We start from the raw sequence: 20535 nt of genomic DNA, 5'->3' as shown, positions 1-20535 counted from the left end.
GAAGGTTGACGTGTCTTGAAATCACTGCCTAATGCCTATAAAGACCCTATAAACCACTGTCTATTGCCTAAGACCCTATAAATGGCAATTGTGAAGTTGCCATTTCACAGACAGAGGTGGCCCACATGCTCATCCTGCCCCAGCATCTTCCACACTGCAGTATCGTTGGGTTTATGCGTGCCTGGAACATCAGTGACCTCTCACACTCATATCTGTATCCCTAGAGCCTAGAAAAGCATGTGACATGGAACAGGTGTCACATGTTTGTTGAATGACTGAGTGAACTTAAAATCCAAATGCCACGTGAGAGGCGGCAGGATAAACTCGGTTTTCCTTGAAGTGTAACAGCAGATGCTCTCTGGAAAGTAAGTGGGGAGTAAGTAAGAGAGGGAGCTCAGCTGAACCCAAGGGAGTCAAAGTCCCCAGCAGAGAAAAGGAACATGTTAAAGAGCAAACACAGTGAAGGGGAATTTTGCTGATCTGCCACCATTGTCTAGGGCTGGGTTTTGATGAACAAGGCAAAGCAGTATTTAGAAGCAGTCATCAGAAATTTAGTTCTTTCTCCCACCCCTGCAAAAGCTTAAGTTTTCACACAGGGGAAATCCATCACTTTGTGACATCATCTCTTCTCAAGTAAAACTTGCTGACAAGTGAAGTCTGGTGAAAACTAACATCAAAGGTGGCCTTGAACTCCCAACTTTAGACCCAAGGCTGCAGGGATTACTAGATAGAAGTATGCCAGGGAAGGATGGCTGTCCTACCCAAGGGAAGTATTACACAAGGAGAAAGAGAGGGGTGTATGGAGAGAGGCCACATTCATTTTATAAACCTATGCTAGCATCTTTCAGCCCAGCAACAAGTGGTTTCCCTCCCTTTCCACCCACATCTTTGGAGCCCAAGTTAGTTTGCTCCAGTTTGCCACTGGCTTTGACATCTGGAGAAATGAAAAATTTAACCGAAGTAACTCACTTGGTTGTTTTGCAGTCCGATACGAAATTGATAATGACCTCATGGAATTCAACATTTTAAAAAACAGCTTCAAAGCTGACAAGGAGGTAAAGCGCAAAGAGATCAGAAATGGATTCCTCAAGCTGCGTAGCATTCTCCAGGAGAAAGAGAAAACCATCATGGAGCAGATAGAGAACCTGGAAGTGTCCAGGCAGAAGGAGATTGAACACTATGTGTACGTCACCACCATGAAAGTGAACGAGATGGGTGGCCTGATCGCCTACTCCAAGGAAGCCCTGAAGGAGACAGGCCAAGTGGCGTTCCTGCAGTCGGCCAAGATTCTGGTGGACCAGATCGAGGACGGCATCCAGAGTACCTACAGGCCAGACCCACAGCTCCGGTTCCACTCCTTGAACTGCATGCCCTTGGACTTTGCTGAGCTCTCCAATGCCATCCACAAACTCTTCCCTGCAGGGCCCAAGAAGGTGTGTTCCTCGGGGAACTCCCTGCCATCACCCTACCCCCTGCACTCAGAAACGATGATTGCCAGGAAGGTCACTTGCAGCACCCACAGCTTCGGCAACCAGCAGATATGCCAGCGGAGCTCCTCCCTATTGTCCTTTAATGGCCCCAACTGTGAGAAGACCGAGATGGGTCTGGAGGCCTACGGGCGAGCCCAGTCCGCTGGACTTGCCAAGCCCACAGACGGCCTCTACACTTACTGGAGTGCAGGGGTAGAAAACCAGCCTGTGCAGGACAGCAGCAGCTTCCACAACTGGTACTCGTTCAATGATAGCTCCCTGAAGACTCCAGGCCCAATTCTTATCTACCAGACTCTGGTGTATCCAAGAGCTGCCAAGGTAAGAAAGGCTCTGGGCCCTGTAGGGAAGATAGGAGGGTGTGGGCTATGGAATGGAGTGGGGTAGTCAGGAAAGGTTGCACTTACTTGTTTGACCTCCAGGGTCCGGTCACTCAAATCTGTCCCTCTAGACACTTTGTGGTCAGTCCATTCAAAAGGGATAAGTTCCCGAAATCTTAAGTAGCCCAAGATTGTTTTAAACCAAACAATGTATTTAACTCATAGCCAGAAGTACATCTGAAAGCCCCAACTCCACTTCAAAGGCAGCTTCTCTATTGAAAGAGAGCACAATTTGGGAAACAAAGTAATTTGAAGAGACTTCTTGGAGAGGGTAATATTTTCCAGAGGAGAATGTGTAGCAGTAGAGGGAGCACAGAAATTGGAATTAGAAAAGCAGGCTCCGTTGTCTATCAGCTGTGATTCCTCTAAATTGCTACTTCTTCTAAAGAAACTATCCAGACTCTTCATGATTTGGAAAGATTAGAAGGATAATCCCCAATGGAATTCCAATCCTTATCTCCCGAGATTCAGCTTTTTGGGGAAGGGGGGGGGGTGGCATTGGAGGTGTGTGGATGTCTCACAGACCTCTACAGCTACCATCACCCAGCTTCAGGGGACATGGCTGTTCTTTGACCTTCTAGGCCTAACATGAACAAATGGCGCATCTCTTAACATTCCTTTCAAATCCAGCTGAACCTAAATTGAATTGTTTATAGAATGTTTTATTAAAGTCCAGGGAGGAAAAAAGATATTCTATCAGAGCATATCTTGCCTCCTCTTGGGGTCCTACAGGGTTATCTCCCAAGCCAACCCACTGCCTGCTTCCATGTGGCAGAGCCCATCTTTTGTCTCCATGATCCGAGAACACTCACAAAGACTTTTAGCATCCTTGAATCCTAAACTAGTGGTTCTCAAACATTAATATGCACCTGAGGATCTTGTTAAAATGCAGATTATGCTTCAGTGGGTCTCAGTGGGGCCTGAGATTCTACGCTTCTAACAAACTTCCAGATGTTGGCATTGCTGCCGGTCTGCAGACCACAATTTAGTATCAAGGGTCTAAAAACAAGAAAATGAAAGGCAGACACTGACCAAGCCTTACTTTTCTATTTTCCTGAGACATTATAATCTATGTCTTGGCATTTATAATTGACCCCAAGAATGACCTTATGTTGCAAGGTAGAACATATACAACATACCCTCCCATAGGCTGTCAGACACAGCAAAAGTATCTCTGCCCTTCACATAACAGATGCCCGCAACGGAGCAGCTGAACCTACATTTCCAAATGATCATAGATCAGCAAAACCTGCAGTGTATGTGATATTATATCAGGGATGGCATTAGGTCTCATCTCACACAACTCAGACCACTTGGGAGGTGGGCGGGATCTTGCTCTGTAGGGGAAGGACTGGTGATACCTGCTCTGTACTTGGGCTTGGAGAACAGTCACCCTATGCCACCTATAAATGGTCCCTTGATGAGCTCAAGAAAGGACCCTACACAGAAAAAATCCAGTCAAGTTATTGACTCTCAAGATAGGACACCTAAACCTACTGCCAAACAGTGGTATTTGATGTAAAAATATCATTGATCCGTATTTCAGGATCACGGGATGTAATTCACACAGGAATCATAGTACTCAGTAATGCAGGAGACGAAATCTGTGTTGGCATCTCTCTCAAGTGATGGTTGACTAACAGTGTTCTTTTGGCATGGGAAATATTCTTTAAGTTAGCCTTATACTTGTCACTCTGTACCTTAAAAATCCTAAAGAGTTTTTTCATAAAAACTCAACTTTATTTCTAGAACTCGTTCCCAAGGAAGTGATTAAAAATTCAATGAAGATTCATGCCCCAAAGTGTTCAATGCATCATTACTTATTAGAGTGTAAAATTAGAAACAACCTAAATGTTCAGCTATAGAAGGAGTAAATCACTTATAGGGCAGTTATTAAAATGGTGCTTTGCTGAATTTTTAATGATATAGGGACATATATAAAATGTAATAAGTGAAAGAAAGCAGGAATCAGAGAAATAATAATCCAAATTATATGTATTTGTGTGCTTGTGTATATTCCAAAATTGGAAAGAAATATAATGAATTATTAACTGAATTGTGGGATTAAAAGAGATGTTTATTTCCTTTCTTTCCTTATAATTTTTCTGTATTTTCCAGGTATGTATTTTAAATGAGTATGTTTTGATAATCAGAAAAGATAAGTTAATTTTTATTAACAAGTCACGTAAATGTACAGTTTTAAAAGTGTAAATTCATAAAAAAATTATAAATTAATTATACAAATCAATACAAATTTTAAAATTTATATACTTACGAGTAATTATAAATTAACTTTATACACAATAACATTTAAATTTATTAACATTTAAATAAACCATGCAATATCTGCTTAAAAATGCAATTATTATAAAATATTTATATGCCAGGCACACTCTGCTAATTGACACTTGTTAATATACCTCTTCCCAAGAGGTGACATTTTATGCTTTGAGTGTGAACATATATTCTCCATGACTTGGATAAGTCACTTCACCTCTTTGGGACTCTACTTCCTTGTGTATGAAACAGAGAGTTGAACTAGATACACTGTTCAACTTTAGTAGTCTGTGGTTCCATTGGAATCGCTGAATGTAAGCCTGCTGAGCCTCCACTGTAAAATGGGATAATGAAATCTCCCTCCTAGGGAACTGTGAGGACTAAACGAGGCAGGCAATGTCTGACACAGAATCTGGTGCATAATATGTGTTCAATAAATGGTAGCCACTTTGGTTAGTGGTGTCAGGAGGACAAGTTCACCTCCACAGTGACAGGAGCAGAAGCCAGAGGAGCATTCTTCTGTTCTTGAAACGCATTGAAAGCCTCACGTCAGGATTCATCACGAAGCCTTTCAGGACTGTTGCACAAGGTCTAATTCAAAGTCTTCAGCAGCTAGAGGGGATGAGTCAGCTTAAACTCACCCCAGAGAGTCCACGACACAGATCTTCATGGGAAAGAAAGCTGAATGGTGTGGGCTAGTAACCCACTGACATGTTCATTTCTTCCTAGGTTTACTGGACATGCCCAATAGAAGACGTGGACTCTTTTGAGATGGAATTCTACGAACTCATTAATTCCCCTCCTAACAATGTGCAGGCAGAGCTCTGTGCACAAATTCGGGATATAACGCAGCAGAACCTGGAGCTGCACAACCTGACCCCCAACACCGAGTATCTGTTTAAAGTGAGAGCCGTCAACGATAACGGTCCTGGGCAGTGGAGTGACATCTGCAAGGTACCAGGCACTTTATTTCTCAGTTGGAAGTTCTTCATCCACTATGGATGCAGCTCTGTTAGGATTGATCATGAGGTCATGGAACCCACCATATGACCTCCCTCTCTACTCCCAGAAAACTCATTAACTCAAGGGCACAGGGAGGGCCTCTGGCCTCAGCCAACTTTGCAAATGAGAATCGTCAGTTCGCTTTGATTCAGAAAACATTTGTGCCAGGTATTGTGTTAGTATGTAGAGTTCCGAGGAAAATAAGACGTAATTCTTGCCTTCACGGAGCTCAGGGTCTAGCAAACAAATAATTGTGGTGTGAGAAGGACAAAAAAAGAGTTAAGTATTAGCGTCAGTGGTGAATCAAAGCAAGGATAGGGTATCAGATTTAAGCAATATAAATTATAATTAATCTAAATTTAATTATAAATTTATAATTATACAATGCAGTGAATAAATTTTTAGTGTTAGTATATCACATGCAATGAATAAATTTTTAGTGTTAGTATGTCTCATGCAGTATTTAGGATATACTTATAATACTAAAAAAATTTATTCGTTGTTTATCTGAAAGTTAAGGAATAGCCAGTGAGTAAGCCAGGATGGACTCCAAATAATGGAAGGGACAAGATTATTCCTATCTTTTTTGTGATGCAAGGTTGATTCTGCTTTATATCCCCAGGGGAAATACATTCATGGGTATAATTTTATTGATATTCAAAGGAGAAAGGGAAGAAAAATGTCAAGACTGCCTAGAGCTATCTTATTGTACAGCCATGATGGTGTTCTTAGGAATCAGAGTAGATTAAGTCTTAATCAGGGATTCTTTAGAAGTAAAGAGAATAAATCTATTCATTTCGGCTATTGAAAAGCCCGAGAGAGAAGGGAGTCTCATGAGACCCCTTCCAGCCAGGACATACATCTGATACCCAAAAAAACTGGAAAGCCATCAGTTTATTCTCAATCTCTCAATCAATCCCTCTCTCTCTATTCCCTCCCTCTGTGTCGCCCACAGCCCCTCCTTCCATCTCTGCTTCTCTCTAAATCTGCACCATTTTCAGCTAGCCCATTGTTTCTCCTCCCCTAAATGCAGCTTGCATGTGGTTTTGGAGGTTCCTGGCCCATGCTCTGTGCGACCAACACAATCTGACTAGCTTCACGCCCTTGGGCTCTGGTCACATGTTTGCAGAAGAGAATCTGATTGGTTGCTACCTCTGGTGATAAAGGGAAGCAGGATGTAGGGTGGGGCAGGATTATGCTCTTGGTCATTATACCAGAAGCAAGTCTCCTGGAGGCAGGCGGAGGGGGCTCTCTACTCCATCCCGATGCTCTGCTTCTGGAGCCTGGCACCCATGTGCATCCCCTCCCCCTCCACGGAGGTCAGACACTCACACGGGAAGGATGTGGGATGAGAAAGTCGCCTGGTTACTCCTCGTGTTAGACCCCAGCCAGGTACCCTGTCCGTCAGTTGCCCCATAGACCAATTCTTGTTGATACTCTTCTCTCCAGAGCACGGAACACCCACAGTTGCTACCATGTTTGACAGCAGGTCCTTTTGACTATGGAGTTTTCCTTCAATCTAATTCCATCTGCCTTCTCATTTTTTTTTTTAATTCCTCATGAAGGGCGCACTCGGTGCTGTTACTAATATTTTTTTGTGTGTATCTTAAGTCATTTTTAGATGCTAGGGCCAAGGATGGGGGTGGAGAGACAGGAGTGTGTCAGCCTTTCTCAGGTAGATATTTTGTCATCCATCTTAAATTTTGAACCCCTTGAAAACAAAAGTCACGTCTAATTCATCTTTCCTTCTGCCACAATGCTTTACCAGCACTGTGCACATAGCTTAATGGTTCTTAATGGTTATTGAATTAATACATGAGTGAAAACATGACCAAACAAATGAATCTATGAACGAACGTCTAAATAAATAAAATTAATAATTACAAAGTACCATAAGATGCCTGAGAGCTGTTAAGTGTTTTTTACCATCAATCAAGAAATAACAATCCCCCTGAAATTGTGTTTATGTGATGAATTTGCGCTCCCTATAAGGGAAGGAAACTCATTCCAGTTTCTTTGCTTTTTAACACAATTTCTTAATGAGCAGAGCACTAATTAATGAGGTTTTCTGGAAGCTTCATTTTCATCTGACTCACAGAGCTGCAATATAGATTTTTCCTTCAGAAGTAATTCTTCCTCCCTCTTTGTGATTATATTAGCATTCCAGGGGAAGCTTGGCTTTCCTTCACATTTGTCATGATTTGCATAAGTAAAGGCTTCAATAGCAAATGAAAAGAAGATGGTGTGTTTGAATGACATTTATAAAGCTTCATAAAAGTAATGACTTTAGCTCCTTCCTATAAAATCGAAGTATTTTTCCTTCAGCATCAGTTCTAAGCAGGTATTCCTGAAAGGTTTCATTTAAAATGCTGTAACAAGGCAGCAGAATCATTTCTTATCCAAAATGCAATATTTCCACCATACATCCTTTTGTAAAGGAAGTGAAATAACACCTTTTATATTTGATTTTCATAGTCTGTCGTTTGATTTTTTTAAGGGATTTTATATGTAGTCTAATAGACAAAGCATGAAAATTAACTTTAATGCTTTTTAAAGGTCTCACTTATTGAAGGCTGACTCTGTGTCAGACACTGTATATTCATTATCACTGATCATCCCAACCGCTCGGAAGGCAGGGAGTTATTGCCTCCATTTTACAGATGAGGAAACTGAGGCTCAGAGAGGAAAAGAGTCTGGCCTCGTGTAACTCAAAGGAGTTGAGTGGGAACCTAGGTCTCATCTAAGGCAGGAGCTCTTCGTCCCCTGTACCATAATCAGATAATCAGATGCAGCAAAGTCTAGGCAGAGTGGGCTCAGCCTTAAGGACCTGGCACCACTCTCTGGGAGAATGTTGTCAGAGCAACAGCCGTGAGAGCGGCACTTTTATTTTTCTTGCGAGGCAAGATCATGCGTTGGGAAGATCTTTGGACTTGGGCGGGTGTACCTGGGTCCAAGCCCCCAGTCTGCTAGGCGGCAAGCTCAGCGAGGACATCGTGCCGGCCTTCCTCACCTCTCTTGGCTCCCAAGTCCCCAGCTGAGAGCTTCTAATGCCCCAGTGCCTTGTTGATATTTTTTGAAGGAATGGAGATGTGTTTTTAGGCAAATCACATACCCTGTGACCTCAGTTCCTCCTCCTGCTTTTCATCTAAACCTCAGTGTACCTGATGACCATGGACCCCATTTTTGAAAACAGCCTCCTCACCTTGATGTCTCCCTCTGACTGCAAATCTCTGCTAACTTCCAGGAAGTCTTCCTATGAAATATCTAACTTTCCACATGCGCACTGGTTTCCTGTTGCCGCTGTAACAAATTAGTAGCTTACACAATACAATTTTACCTATTAACTTAACAATTCCGGAGATCAGAAATCTAAGGTGTGAGCAGGGCTGTGTGCTTTCCGGAGGCTCTAGGGGAAAGTTCATTTCCTCCCCTTTTCCGGCTTCACGCAGCTGCCCACATTCCTTGGCTCATGGACTCTTCTTCCATATCCAAAGCCAATAATGCTAGGCTGAGTCCTTCTCACACCATCATCTCTCTGGTTCGATTCTGCCTCCTCTTCGACTTTGAAGGACTCTTGGGATCATACTGGATCCACCTGATGATTCAGGATAATCTCCCTATCTTCAAGCCAGCTGACTAGCAACCTTAATCCCCCTTTGCCATGTAACATAAAATGTTCACCGGTTCCTGGGAGGAGGACATGGACTTGGGGGGCCATTATTCTGCCTACCACAATCTGAGGTAGACCAGATGTCCCAGGTTACATCAGCCTTGGAGGTAAATATTCAGGCCCCAGAATACTCACACACTGGTACTGTTCTGGGTCTTTCCCTATAGCTCTTCAGGAAAGGCACCCACCCTTCACCCCACCCATCCTCTCAAATTCCTTCTCAGTCTATGCTGGATCCCACCCCCCAACAGTGCCTCACGTGTGCTCAGGAAGTGGTCCTGCCAGATAAACTGAGCATCTGTAGTACTGCTTCCTACCTGCTCAGGCCACACTCAGGCTGGAACTCCAGCCACAGAGCAGGGCTGCTTGGCCTTCCTGGGCATCTTACTTCAGTTTCATGAAATCCCCCTCTGGTTTTTCTTCTGTCCCTACTGCAGACACTCCACCTTAGGCTGAGACACACATCTTCAGGGGTTGGGGTTAGAGGAATTTGAGTGACCAACACTAGTCCACATTTGGAATAACTACCCCAAAACTACCCGCTCACCTACCCACATACTCACCGTGACTCCATGCCCTGAAACGAAATCAAAGTGGTTTGCAGTCATCTCCTTAGAATTCATTCTTTTCCCAAAGGCCTCTTGATCGTTCACGTAAATAGAACCCTATTGGTCCCTCCCTACTTGCCCTGCCAATAGGTTAGAACCCTGGAATGAGTCTAATTCAGGCTCAAGCTGGACCTATCATTTTTAACCTCATACACAGAAGGTTGAATTACTCAGACACCTCAATTCATGGTCCTTTACCAGTACCGGTACATGCAAGGCCCTTTTCTTGTTTATGTATTTGTTTCCTTTTGTGACCCTCCCTAGATATCCATTCTAATATGTTTTATGTGCATCTTGCTGCCTTTATGTGTTCTTACATGGCGTGTATTGTTTTGAATGTGTTATTAATTTGCACAAATGCTAGTATTGTTACATAACTTACTGTGTCTTACAGTTTTCCCCTGAACACTGTGTTTTTAATGATCCATCCATGTCACTGGGCACATTTAGTCCCTAACTCCTAATGCTGCCTCATCCTTTACAGTGTGCGTTTGTTCACCAAGTTTTACCTGTCTATTCAGCCAGGATGGACACCCAGGTGACCTCCAATAATGCTGCAGTAAACAGCCTCATTCCTGACATTTTGTGGGTGGGATAGGGACGTGGGACTTTCTCTGGGACATTGTATTAGTTTGCTAGGGCTGCCACATCAAAATGCTGCAGACTCAGTGGCATAAACAACAGAAATGTATTTTCTCACAGTTCTGGAGGCCAGGAGTCTAAGGTCAAGGTTTTGGTGGGTCTGTTTTCTTCTGAGGCTTCTCCCCTTGGCTTGCAGACATCTGCCTTCTCCCTGTGCCCTCACAGGGCCCTTTCTTGTGTGAGTGCACCTCTGGTTTGTCTCTGTGTATCCAAACTTCCTCTCCTTATAAGGACAACAGTCAGATTGGATTAGGACCCTCCATAATGACCTCATTTTAACTTAATCGCCTCTTTAAAGGCACTATCTCTAAATAAGTCACATTCTGAAGTACTGGGAATAGGACTTCAACACAAGAATTTTGGGAGGACACAATTCAGCCCTTATCAGACGTACACCATGAGTGAAATTGCTGGGGGGTAGAGTGTGTGCATACTTGATTGGACTGCACGCATGTACTCTTCCATAAGGAATGAATGAGGACCCCATATCTTAAGCCCCACCTACATTTGACATGATCCAGCTTTTACTATTTTGCTAGCCCAATAGGTATAAAGTGCTATCTCCTTATTGTTTAAAATTTCATTTCGTATGGTTGTTTTCAGGATTTCCTCTTCTGTAAATAGCCTGCTAAATATCTTTTGCCCATTTTCCTATTGCATTTTTCTTTTCCTAGGTGATTTGTAGTATGACCTTATATATTCTAGATAATGGCTTTAGACATTGATAATATCTTCTCCATTCTGACATTTGTCTATAACTTTGTTCATCGTGTATGTCATGAAACAGCAGAAATCTTCAATTTTGATGTTATCAAAGTCATCAATTATTTTTTTCATGGTTTGACATTTTGAAGTTTTGTTTTAAAAATCCTTAAAATGGAGAATTTCTGAAGATGGCGGAAGAGTAAGACGTGGAGATCACCTTCCCACAAATACATCAGAAATACATCTACATGTGGAACAACTCCTACAGAACACCTGCTGAACACTGGCAGAAGACTTCAGACCTCGCAAAAGGCAAGAAACTCCCCACGTACCTGGGTAGAGCAAAAGAAAAAACAGAGACAAAAGAATAGGGACGGACCTGCACCTGTGGGAGGGAGCTGTGAAGGAGGAAAGGTTTCCACACACTAGGAAGCCCCTTCGTGGGCGGAGACTGTGGGAGGCGGAGGGGGGGAAGCTTCAGAGGTGTGGAGGAGAGCGCAGCAACAGGGGTGCAGAGGGCAAAGCGGAGAGATTCCCGCACAGAGGATCAGTGCTGACCAGCACTCACCAGCCCAAGAGGCTTGTCTGCTCACCCGCCGGGACGGCCGGGGCTGGGAGCTGAGGCTCGGGCTTTGGTCAGAGCACAGGGAGAGAACTGGGGTTTGCGGCGTGAACACAGCCTGCAGGGGGTTAGTGCACCACGGCTAGCTGGGAGGGAGTCCGGGGAAAAGTCTGGACCTGCCTAAGAGGCAAGAGACTTTTTCTTGCCTCTTTGTTTGCTGGTGCGCGAGGAGAGGGGATTAAGAGTGCTGCTTAAAGGAGCTCCAGGGACAGGCGCAAGGCGCAGCTATCAGCGCGGACCCAGAGACTGGCATGGGACGCTCAGGCTGCTGCTGCCGCCACCAAGAAGCCTGTGTGCAAGCACAGGTCACTCTCCACACCTCCCTTCCAGGGAGGCTGTACAGCCCGCCACTGCCAGGGTCCCGGGATCCAGGAACAACTTCCCCGGGAGAACGCACGGTGGGCCTCATGCTGCTGTAATGTCACGTCGGCCTCTGCTCGCCCCGCATCCGTACCCCTCCCCACCCCCGGCCTGAGTGAGCCGGAGCCCCCGAATCAGCGGCTACTTTAACCCCGTCCTGTCTGAGCAAAGAACAGACGCCCTCCAGCGACCTACACGCAGAGGCGGGTCCAAATCCAAAGCTGAACCCCAGGAGCTGTGCGAACAAAGAAGAGAAAGGAAAATCTCTCCCAGCAGCCTCAATAGCAGCAGATTAAATCTCCACAATCAACTTGATGTACCCTGCATCTGTGGAATACCTGAATAGACAACAAATCATCCCAAATTGAGGAGGTGGACTTTGGGAGCAACGATACTTTTTTTTTCCCCCTTTTCCTCTTTTTGTGAGTGTGTATGTTTATGCTTCTTAATGTGATTTTGTCTGTATAGCTTTGCTTTTACCATTTGTCCTAGGGTTCTGTCTGCCCATCTTTTTTCTGTTTATTTGGTTTTTCTGTTTTGTTTTGTTTTTTAGTATAGTTTTTACCACTTGTTCTCATTGGTGGATTTGTGTTTTGGTTTGGTTGCTCTCTTCTTTCTTTCTTTCTTTCTTTTTTTTTAAAATTACTTTAAAAAAATTATTTTAATAATTATTTTTAATTTAATAACTTTATTTTATTTTATATTCTTCTTTCTTTCTTTCTTTCTTTCTTTCATTCTTTCTTTTTCTCCCTTTTATTCTGAGCCATGTGGATGACAGGCTCTTGGTGCTCCAGCCAGGTGTGAGGGCTGTGCCTCTGAGGTGGGAGAGCCAAGTTCAGAACATTGGTCCACCAGAGACCTCCCAGCTCCACTTAATATCAAATGGCGATAATCTCCCAGAGATCTCCATCTCAATGCCAAGACCCAGCTCCACTCAACGACCAGCAAGCTCTAGTGCGGGACACCCTATGCCAAACAACTAGCAAGACAGGAACACAATCCACCCATTAACAGAGAGGCTGCCTAAAATCATAATAAGCCCACAAATACTCTAAGACATACCACCAGACGTGGACCTGCCCACCAGAAAGACAAGATACAGCCTCACCCACCAGAACACAGGCACAAGTCCCCTCCACCAGGAAGCCTACACAACCCACAGAACCAACCTTAGCCGCTGGGGGCAGACACTAAAAACAATGGGAACTACGAACCTGCAGCCTATGAAAGGGAGACCCCAAACACCGTAAGTTAACCAAATGAGAAGACAGAGAAACACACAGCAGATGAAGGAGCAAGGTAAAAACCCACCAGACTTAACAAATGAAGAGGAAATAGGCAGTCTACATGAAAAAGAATTCAGAATAATGATAGTAAAGATGATCCCACATCTTGGAAATAGAATGGAGAAAATACAAGAAACGTTCAACAAGGACCTAGAAGAACTAAAGAGCAAACAAACAGTGATGAACATCACAATAAATGAAATTAAAAATTCTCTAGAAGGGACCAATAGCATAATAACTGAGGCAGAAGAACTGATAAGTGACCTGGAAGATAAAATAGTGGAAATAACTACTGCAGAGCAGAATAAAGAAAAAAAAATGAAAAGAATTGAGGACAGTCTCTGAGACATCTGGGACAACACTAAACGCATCAACATTCGAATTATAGGGGTTCCAGAAGAAGAAGAGAAAAAGAAAGGGACTGAGAAAATATTTGAAGAGATTATAGTTGAAAACTTCCCTAATATGGGAAAGGAAATAGTTAATCAAGTCCAGGAAGCACAGAGAGTCCCATACAGGAAAATCCAAGGAGAAACACGCCAAGACACATATTAAGCAAACTATCAAAAGTTAAATACAAAGAAAAAAATATTAAAAGTAGCAAGGGAAAAACAACAAATAACATACAAGGGAATCACCATACGGTTAAAGCTGACCTTTCAGCAGAAACTCTGCAAGCCAGAAGGGAGTGGCAGGACATATTTAAAGTGATAAAGGAGAAAAACCTACAACCAAGATCACTCTATCCAGCAAGAATCTCATTCAGATTTGACAGAGAAACTAAAACCTTTACAGGCAAGCAAAAGCTAAGAGAATTCAGCACCACCAAATCAGCTTTATAGTAAATGCTAAAGGAACTTCTCTAGGCAGGAAGCACAAGAGAAGGAAAAGACAATAACAAACCCAAAACAATTAAGAAAATGGTAATAGGAGCATACATATTGATAATTTCCTTAAATGTAAATGGATTAAATGCTCCAACCAAAAGACATAGACTGCCTGAATGCATACAAAAACAAGACCCATATATATGCTGTCTACAAGAGACCCACTTCAGACCTAGGGACATATACAGACTGAAAGAGAGGGGATGGAGAAAGATATTCCATGCAGATGGAAATCAAAAGAAAGCTGGAGTAGCAATTCTCATATCAGACAAAATAGACTTTAAAAAAAGACTATTACAAGAGACAAAGAAGGACACTATATAATGATCAAGGGATCAATCCAAGAAGAAGATATAACAATTGTAAAATATATGCACCCAACATAGGAGCACCTTCAATACATAAGGCAAATACTAACAGCCATAAAAGGGGAAATCGACAGTAACACAATCATAGTAGGGGACTTGAACACTCCACTTTCACCAATGGACAGATCATCCAAAATGAAAATAAATAAGGAAACACAAGCTTTAAATGATACAATAAACAAGATGGACTTAATTGATATTTATAGGACATTCCATCCAAAAACAACAGAATACACTTTCTTCTCAAGTACTTATGGAACATTCTCCAGGATAGATCATATCTTGGGTCATAAATCAAGCCCTGGTAAATTTAAGAAAATTGAAATCATATCAAGTATCTTTTCCGACCACAATGCTATGAGACTAGATATCAATTACAGGAAAAAATCTGTAAAAAATACAAACACATGGAGGCTAAACAATACACTACTTAATAACCAAGAGATTACTGAAGAAATCAAGGGAAATCAAAAAATACCTAGAAACAAATGACAATGAAAACATGATGACCCAAAACCTATGGGATGCAGCAAAAGCAGTTTTATCAGGGAAGTTTATAGCAATACAATCTTACCTTAAAAAAAGAAACATCTCAAAAAAACAACCTAACCTTACAGCTAAAGCAATTAGAGAAAGAAGAACAAAAAAAAAAAACCCAAAGTTAGCAGAAGGAAGGAAATCATAAAGATCAGATCAGAAGTAAATGAAAAAGAAATGAAGGAAATGATAGCAAAGAGCAATAAAACTAAAAGCTGGTTCTTTGAGAAGATAAACAAAATTGATAAAACATTAGCCAGACTCATCAAGAAAAAAACGGAGAAGACTCAAATCAATAGAATTAGAAATGAAAAAGGAGAAGTAACAACTGACACTGCAGAAATACAAAGGATCATAAGAGATTACTACAAGCAACTATATGCCAATAAAATGGACAACCTGAAAGAAATGGGCAAATTCTTAGAAATGCACAACCTTCCGAGACTGAACCAGGAAGAAATAGAAAATATGAACAGACCAATCACAAGCACTGAAATTGAAACTGTGATTAAAAGTCTTCCAAGAAAAAAAGCCAAGGAGCAGATGGCTTCATAGTGCATTCTATCAAACATTTAGAGAAGAGCTAACACCTAACTTTCTCAAACTCTTCCAAAATATAGCAGAGAGAGGAACACTCCCAAACTCATTCTACAAGGCCACCATCACCCTGATACCAAAACCAGACAAAGATGTCACAAAGAAAGAAAACTACAGGCCAATATCACTGATGAACATAGATGCAAAAATCCTCAACAAAATACTAGCAAACAGAATCTAACAGCACATTAAAAAGATCATACACCATGATCAAGTGGGGTTTATCCCAGGAATGCAAGGATTCTTCAGTATACTGAAATCAATCAATGTGATACACCATATTAACAAATTGAAGTATAAAAACCATATGATCATCTCAATAGATCCAGAGAAAGCTTTTGACAAAATTCAAAACCCATATATGATAAAAACCCTCCAGAAAGTAGGCAAAGAGGAAATTTACCTCAACATAATAAAGACCATATATGACAGACCCACAGCCAACATCATCCTCAATGGTGAAAAACTGAAACCATTTCCACTAAGATCAGGAACAAGACAAGGTTGCCCACTCTCACCACTATTATTCAGCATAGTTTTGGAAGTTTACCCACAGCAATAAGAGAAGAAAAAGAAATGAAGGGAATCCAAGTCGGAAAAGAAGTAATGTTGCCACTGTTTGTAGATGACATGACACTATACATGGAGAATCCAAAAGATGCTACCAGAAAACTATTAGAGCTAATCAATGAATTTGGTAAAGTAGCAGGATACAAAATTAATGCACAGAAATCTCTTGCATTCCGATACACTAATGATGAAAAATCTGAAAGTGAAATTAAGAAAACACTCCCATTTACCATTGCAACAAAAAGAATAAAATATCTAGGAATAAACCTACCTAAGGAGACAAAAGACCTGTATGTGGAAAATTATAAGACACTGATGAAAGAAATTAAAGATGATACAAATAGATGGAAAGGTATACCATGTCCCTGGCTTGGAAGAATCAACATTGTGAAAATGACTATACTACCCAAACCAAGCTACAGATTCAGTGCAATCCCTATCAAACTATCACTGGCATTTTTCACAGAACTAGAACAAAAAGTCTCACAATTTGTATGGAAACACAAAAGACCCCAAATAGCCAAAGCAATCTTGAGAAAGAAAAACGGAGCTGGAGGAATCAGACTCCCTGTCGTCAGACTATACTACAAAGCTACAGTAGTCAAGAGAGTATGGTACTGGCACAAAAACAGAAATATAGATCAATGGAACAGGATAGAAAGCCCAGAGATAAACCCACACACATATGGACACCTTATCTTTGATAAAGGAGGCAAGGATATACAATGGAGAAAAGACAGTCTCTTCAATAAGTTGTGCTGGGAAAACTGGACAGCTACATGTAAAAGAATGAAATTAGAACACTCCCTACCACCATACACAAAAATTAACTCAAAATGGATTAAATACCTAAATGTAAGGCCAGACACTTTAAAACTCTTAGAGGAAATCATACGTAGAACACTCTATGACATAAATCACAGCAAGATCCTTTTTGACCTACGTCCTAGAGAAATGGAAATAAAAACAAAAATAAACAAAATGGGACCTAATGAAACTTAAAAGCTTTTGCACAGCAAAAGAAACCATAAACAAGATGAAAAGACAACCCTCAGAATGGGAGAAAATATTTGCAAATGAAGCAACCGACAAAGGATTAATCTCCAAAATTTACAAGCAGCTCATGCAGCTCAATATCAAAATAACAAACAGCCCAATCCAAAGATAAGCAGAAGACCTAAATAGACATTTCCCCAAAGAAGATATACAGATTGCCAACAAACACATGAAAGAATGCTCAACGTCATTAATCATTAGAGAAATGCAAATCAAAACTACAATGAGATATCATTTCACACCAGTCAGAATGGCCATCATCAAAAAATCTATAAACAATAAATGCTGGAGAGTGTGTGGCGAAAAGGGAACCCTCTTGAACTGTTGGGAATGTGAATTGGTACAGCCACTATGGAGAATAGTATGGAGTTTTAAAATCTTCCCATAGAGGTACTATATATTCCTGGTTAAACCAGATATTTTACAGATTTAGTTGATATTATTAATGTTATTTTTATATCTGATTATACTTTCTAATGTACTGCTGGTTTAGAATAAAAACTACTGTGTTTGTAGGATAATCTTGATTCCAGCAATATCAATAATATCTCATTATTCTGAGAGTCTCTCTGTTGATTCTGCTTGTTTTTCCAGGCGTATGATCCTATCGTCTATAAATAATGATAGTTTTACCTCTTTCCTTACAAGTCTTGAACCACTATTTCTTTTTCTTTCCTTATAGCTTTGGCCAGGGCTATTGGTCCTACAGAAAATGGTGGCTGTGAGAGTTAATATCCTTGTCTTATTCCTGATCTTAATGTTTCTCCATTGAGCTATGATGATTTTTTATTTAGTTTTTTTTAACAGTGCTCTGACTTTTCATTTTTTATAAAAGTTTTATTAAAATATAGTTCACATACTAAGAAATTCACTCTTTTGAAGTGTATAATTCAGTGGTAAATTTTATATATAAACCTTATTAAGTTAAGGAAAATTGTTTCTACTTCTAAATTTCTGAGAGCTTGTGCAACTTTGTGAATTTTTTGTATTATTTGAGATAATCATATGACTTTTCTCCTTTAGGCATTAATGAAATTAATGACACTGATTTTTCTGATGTTAAACTCTACTTGCATTCATGGACTAAACCCTATGTGATCATGATGTATTATTTTTTTAATATACTTGGTTTTAGTTAGCTCATATTTTGTTTTGGAGTACTGCATCTCTCATCATTTGTGAACCAGACCTATAATATTTTGCTTATATTTCTTTTGTCTGGTTCTGGAATCAATATTTTACTAGCTTGAAAAATGAACTAGGAAACTATTGCTCTTTTTCTATTTTCTAGAACAACTCTTTCTTAAAAGTTTGGTAGAATTCATTTGAAAAACCATCTGAGCCTTTTGGGCAGGGGAGGGAATGCCAACTATCATTTCAATTTCTTTAGTATCTCAAGTTCTGTTCTCTGTTTCTTCTGTCCTGTTTCATCTGATCCTCTGATTCACAGACACACCTCATTCCCCACTGCCCCATTCACATGTCCCACTCAAGTCTTTATCTCTGGAGATCCTGACTATACTTTAAGGCAGAACTTCAATTCCCTATTTTTATGAGTCAATTCCCAACCCACCATAACACTGTTATTCCTTCCTCATTGCCCCTTGATAGCTCTGTGTGTATATCTTACACATTTATACCACCCTTATCAGGATTATCTCTATGTGTTATGTCCATTTTTATCCAGCAATGAATAATCTAACATCGTAGGTATAACATAATCTTTATCTTGCATGAAGCCCTGTTTTCTCTAAAACTAAAAGTAAATTTTGTAAAACTAGAGAGCATAATAATAACGGTGTCTATTTTTTGCCCTTTCCCTTTGAAAACAAACATAAAAGCCTTTGCATATACTTTGTACAAACATTGCTCTTCCTCATCCAAACTGCACCCCTAGCCCCATCTGCCCCATGAATCCTGATTGATCCTGTGGGCTGTCTCTCATACCTGGATCTTAACCTCACTCCCTAAATGCCTTCTCAGTAAATGTGTATTAGGAAGGAATAGGAATGGTGCCAGACCAGAGTTGTGGAGAAGTCCACCGCCTTCAAGGTAAGGCACGGAGCTCCACATCTAAGCTGAGTTGGTGAGACCTCTAGGAGGGTTCTGCTACCCAATGTAAGCTGCCTTTTCTAGGGAGCATTGACTATTCACTGTGATCAGAGATAGTATGATGCTGCGAAGAGAAACAGTTGGCAGATGTACAAATAATGGTTCTATTCACCTTTCATTCACTTTTCTAAGAAACTTCTCTGTACCATAACCACTGTTGGGATTACAGAGAGGAAAGACTGTCATTGCCTCCACACCCCATTTAAGGTGCTCACCGTCTGGTAAGAAAATTAATTAAACACATTCAGTGAAATTTACAAATGATAAGAGCTGTGACAGAAGCAATTTCTAGGGACTGGGGGGAGGACCCCTGGGGCTAATCTCTGGTGAAGCCCACCTGGGGTCACAACCACAACACGGTAATCAGCAGTCAGTCCTTGAACGGCCTTAAAAAGTGGGACCTTGTCTGTGAAATCCCAACCCCACCACATATTAGCTGCGGGACTTCAGGAAAGCTACCTGGTTCTTCTGTGCCTTCGTTTTTTCATTGGTAAAATGGGGTCCATGGCACCGGCCTCATGTGGCTGTCGACATGAGGAGCTAATGCTCTGATGTGTGTAGCACCTGGCCCGCAGCCGGGGCCGGGCTCCTGGGAGCTGCTGCTTCCCTTGTGGCTGGTGCCATGGCTCTCTGCTTCTGATTGCAGGTGGTAACACCGGATGGGCGTGGGAAGAGCCGAGCTAAGTGGGGCCTGCTGAAGAATATCCGGATTGCCCTCCAGAAACGCTTCTGAGTGCCCCCCGCAGGGCAGGCAGCAACCTCAGAGACATACCACAAAATAGACATATGTAGACACACACACGTGTGTATATGTATCTTTCTCCCCACATTCTTCAATGAGGTTGTAGACCATGTTCCCGGGACATCTGAGCCATTTCAGCAGAAGTCTACTAAGAGCTAATAAAAGGAAATGCCTGATGTCATGGCTTGCTGTTTGCTCATTAAATAGAAACTAAGATACAAAAGTCAGCAAGTGGCTACGTTTCCATGAGCTCGGACCTAATCCTAGGCTCAGAATTCTGTGGTGTTTTGTATGAGGTAGCGTTGGTTGAAAAAAATTAAAAAGGAACTCTCTTTGAAGTCAGGCTCCCTGGGTATGCATGTTGACCCTGGTCTAACTAGCTGTCGGTGTTTGGGCAAGTCACTGATTGATGGGGAGCTCATTCCCTCACTATGCAGACTATTTTAATATGAAAAGGCCAACGTTGTTAGAATGCGCTTCCTCGTTATTGAGCCTGAACTTGCCTTCCCATAACTTTAACCCCATGGTCTGAGGTCTGCCCCAGAGCCATAAGAAGGAGAGTATTCCCTCTTCTCACTCTTTCTGATCCCCAGACAAAGGAAGAGCAGTAGAAGGCCTGGTGGAAGG

General features: G+C 41.5%; 1 protein-coding gene across 1 annotated transcript in view; it reads left to right on the top strand.

Moving 5' to 3' along the window:
• Nucleotides 1–20058, top strand: part of TRIM42 (tripartite motif containing 42) — a 29622-nt gene extending 9564 nt beyond the window's left edge. Inside the window, exons 3-5 of the mRNA XM_004278976.3 lie at nucleotides 985–1808; nucleotides 4874–5098; nucleotides 19813–20058. Of these exons, the coding sequence (XP_004279024.2) occupies nucleotides 985–1808; nucleotides 4874–5098; nucleotides 19813–19899 (1136 nt within the window). The 3' untranslated portion in view covers nucleotides 19900–20058. The remainder of the gene's footprint in view (nucleotides 1–984; nucleotides 1809–4873; nucleotides 5099–19812) is intronic.
• Nucleotides 20059–20535: the final 477 nt, after the last annotated feature.

This window comes from Orcinus orca, chromosome 5, assembly GCF_937001465.1.
Source record: "Orcinus orca chromosome 5, mOrcOrc1.1, whole genome shotgun sequence".
Classification (NCBI taxonomy): domain Eukaryota; kingdom Metazoa; phylum Chordata; class Mammalia; order Artiodactyla; family Delphinidae; genus Orcinus; species Orcinus orca.
The sequence above is the reverse complement of the archived record's forward strand: the minus strand, read 5'-3'. Positions and strand labels throughout refer to the sequence as shown.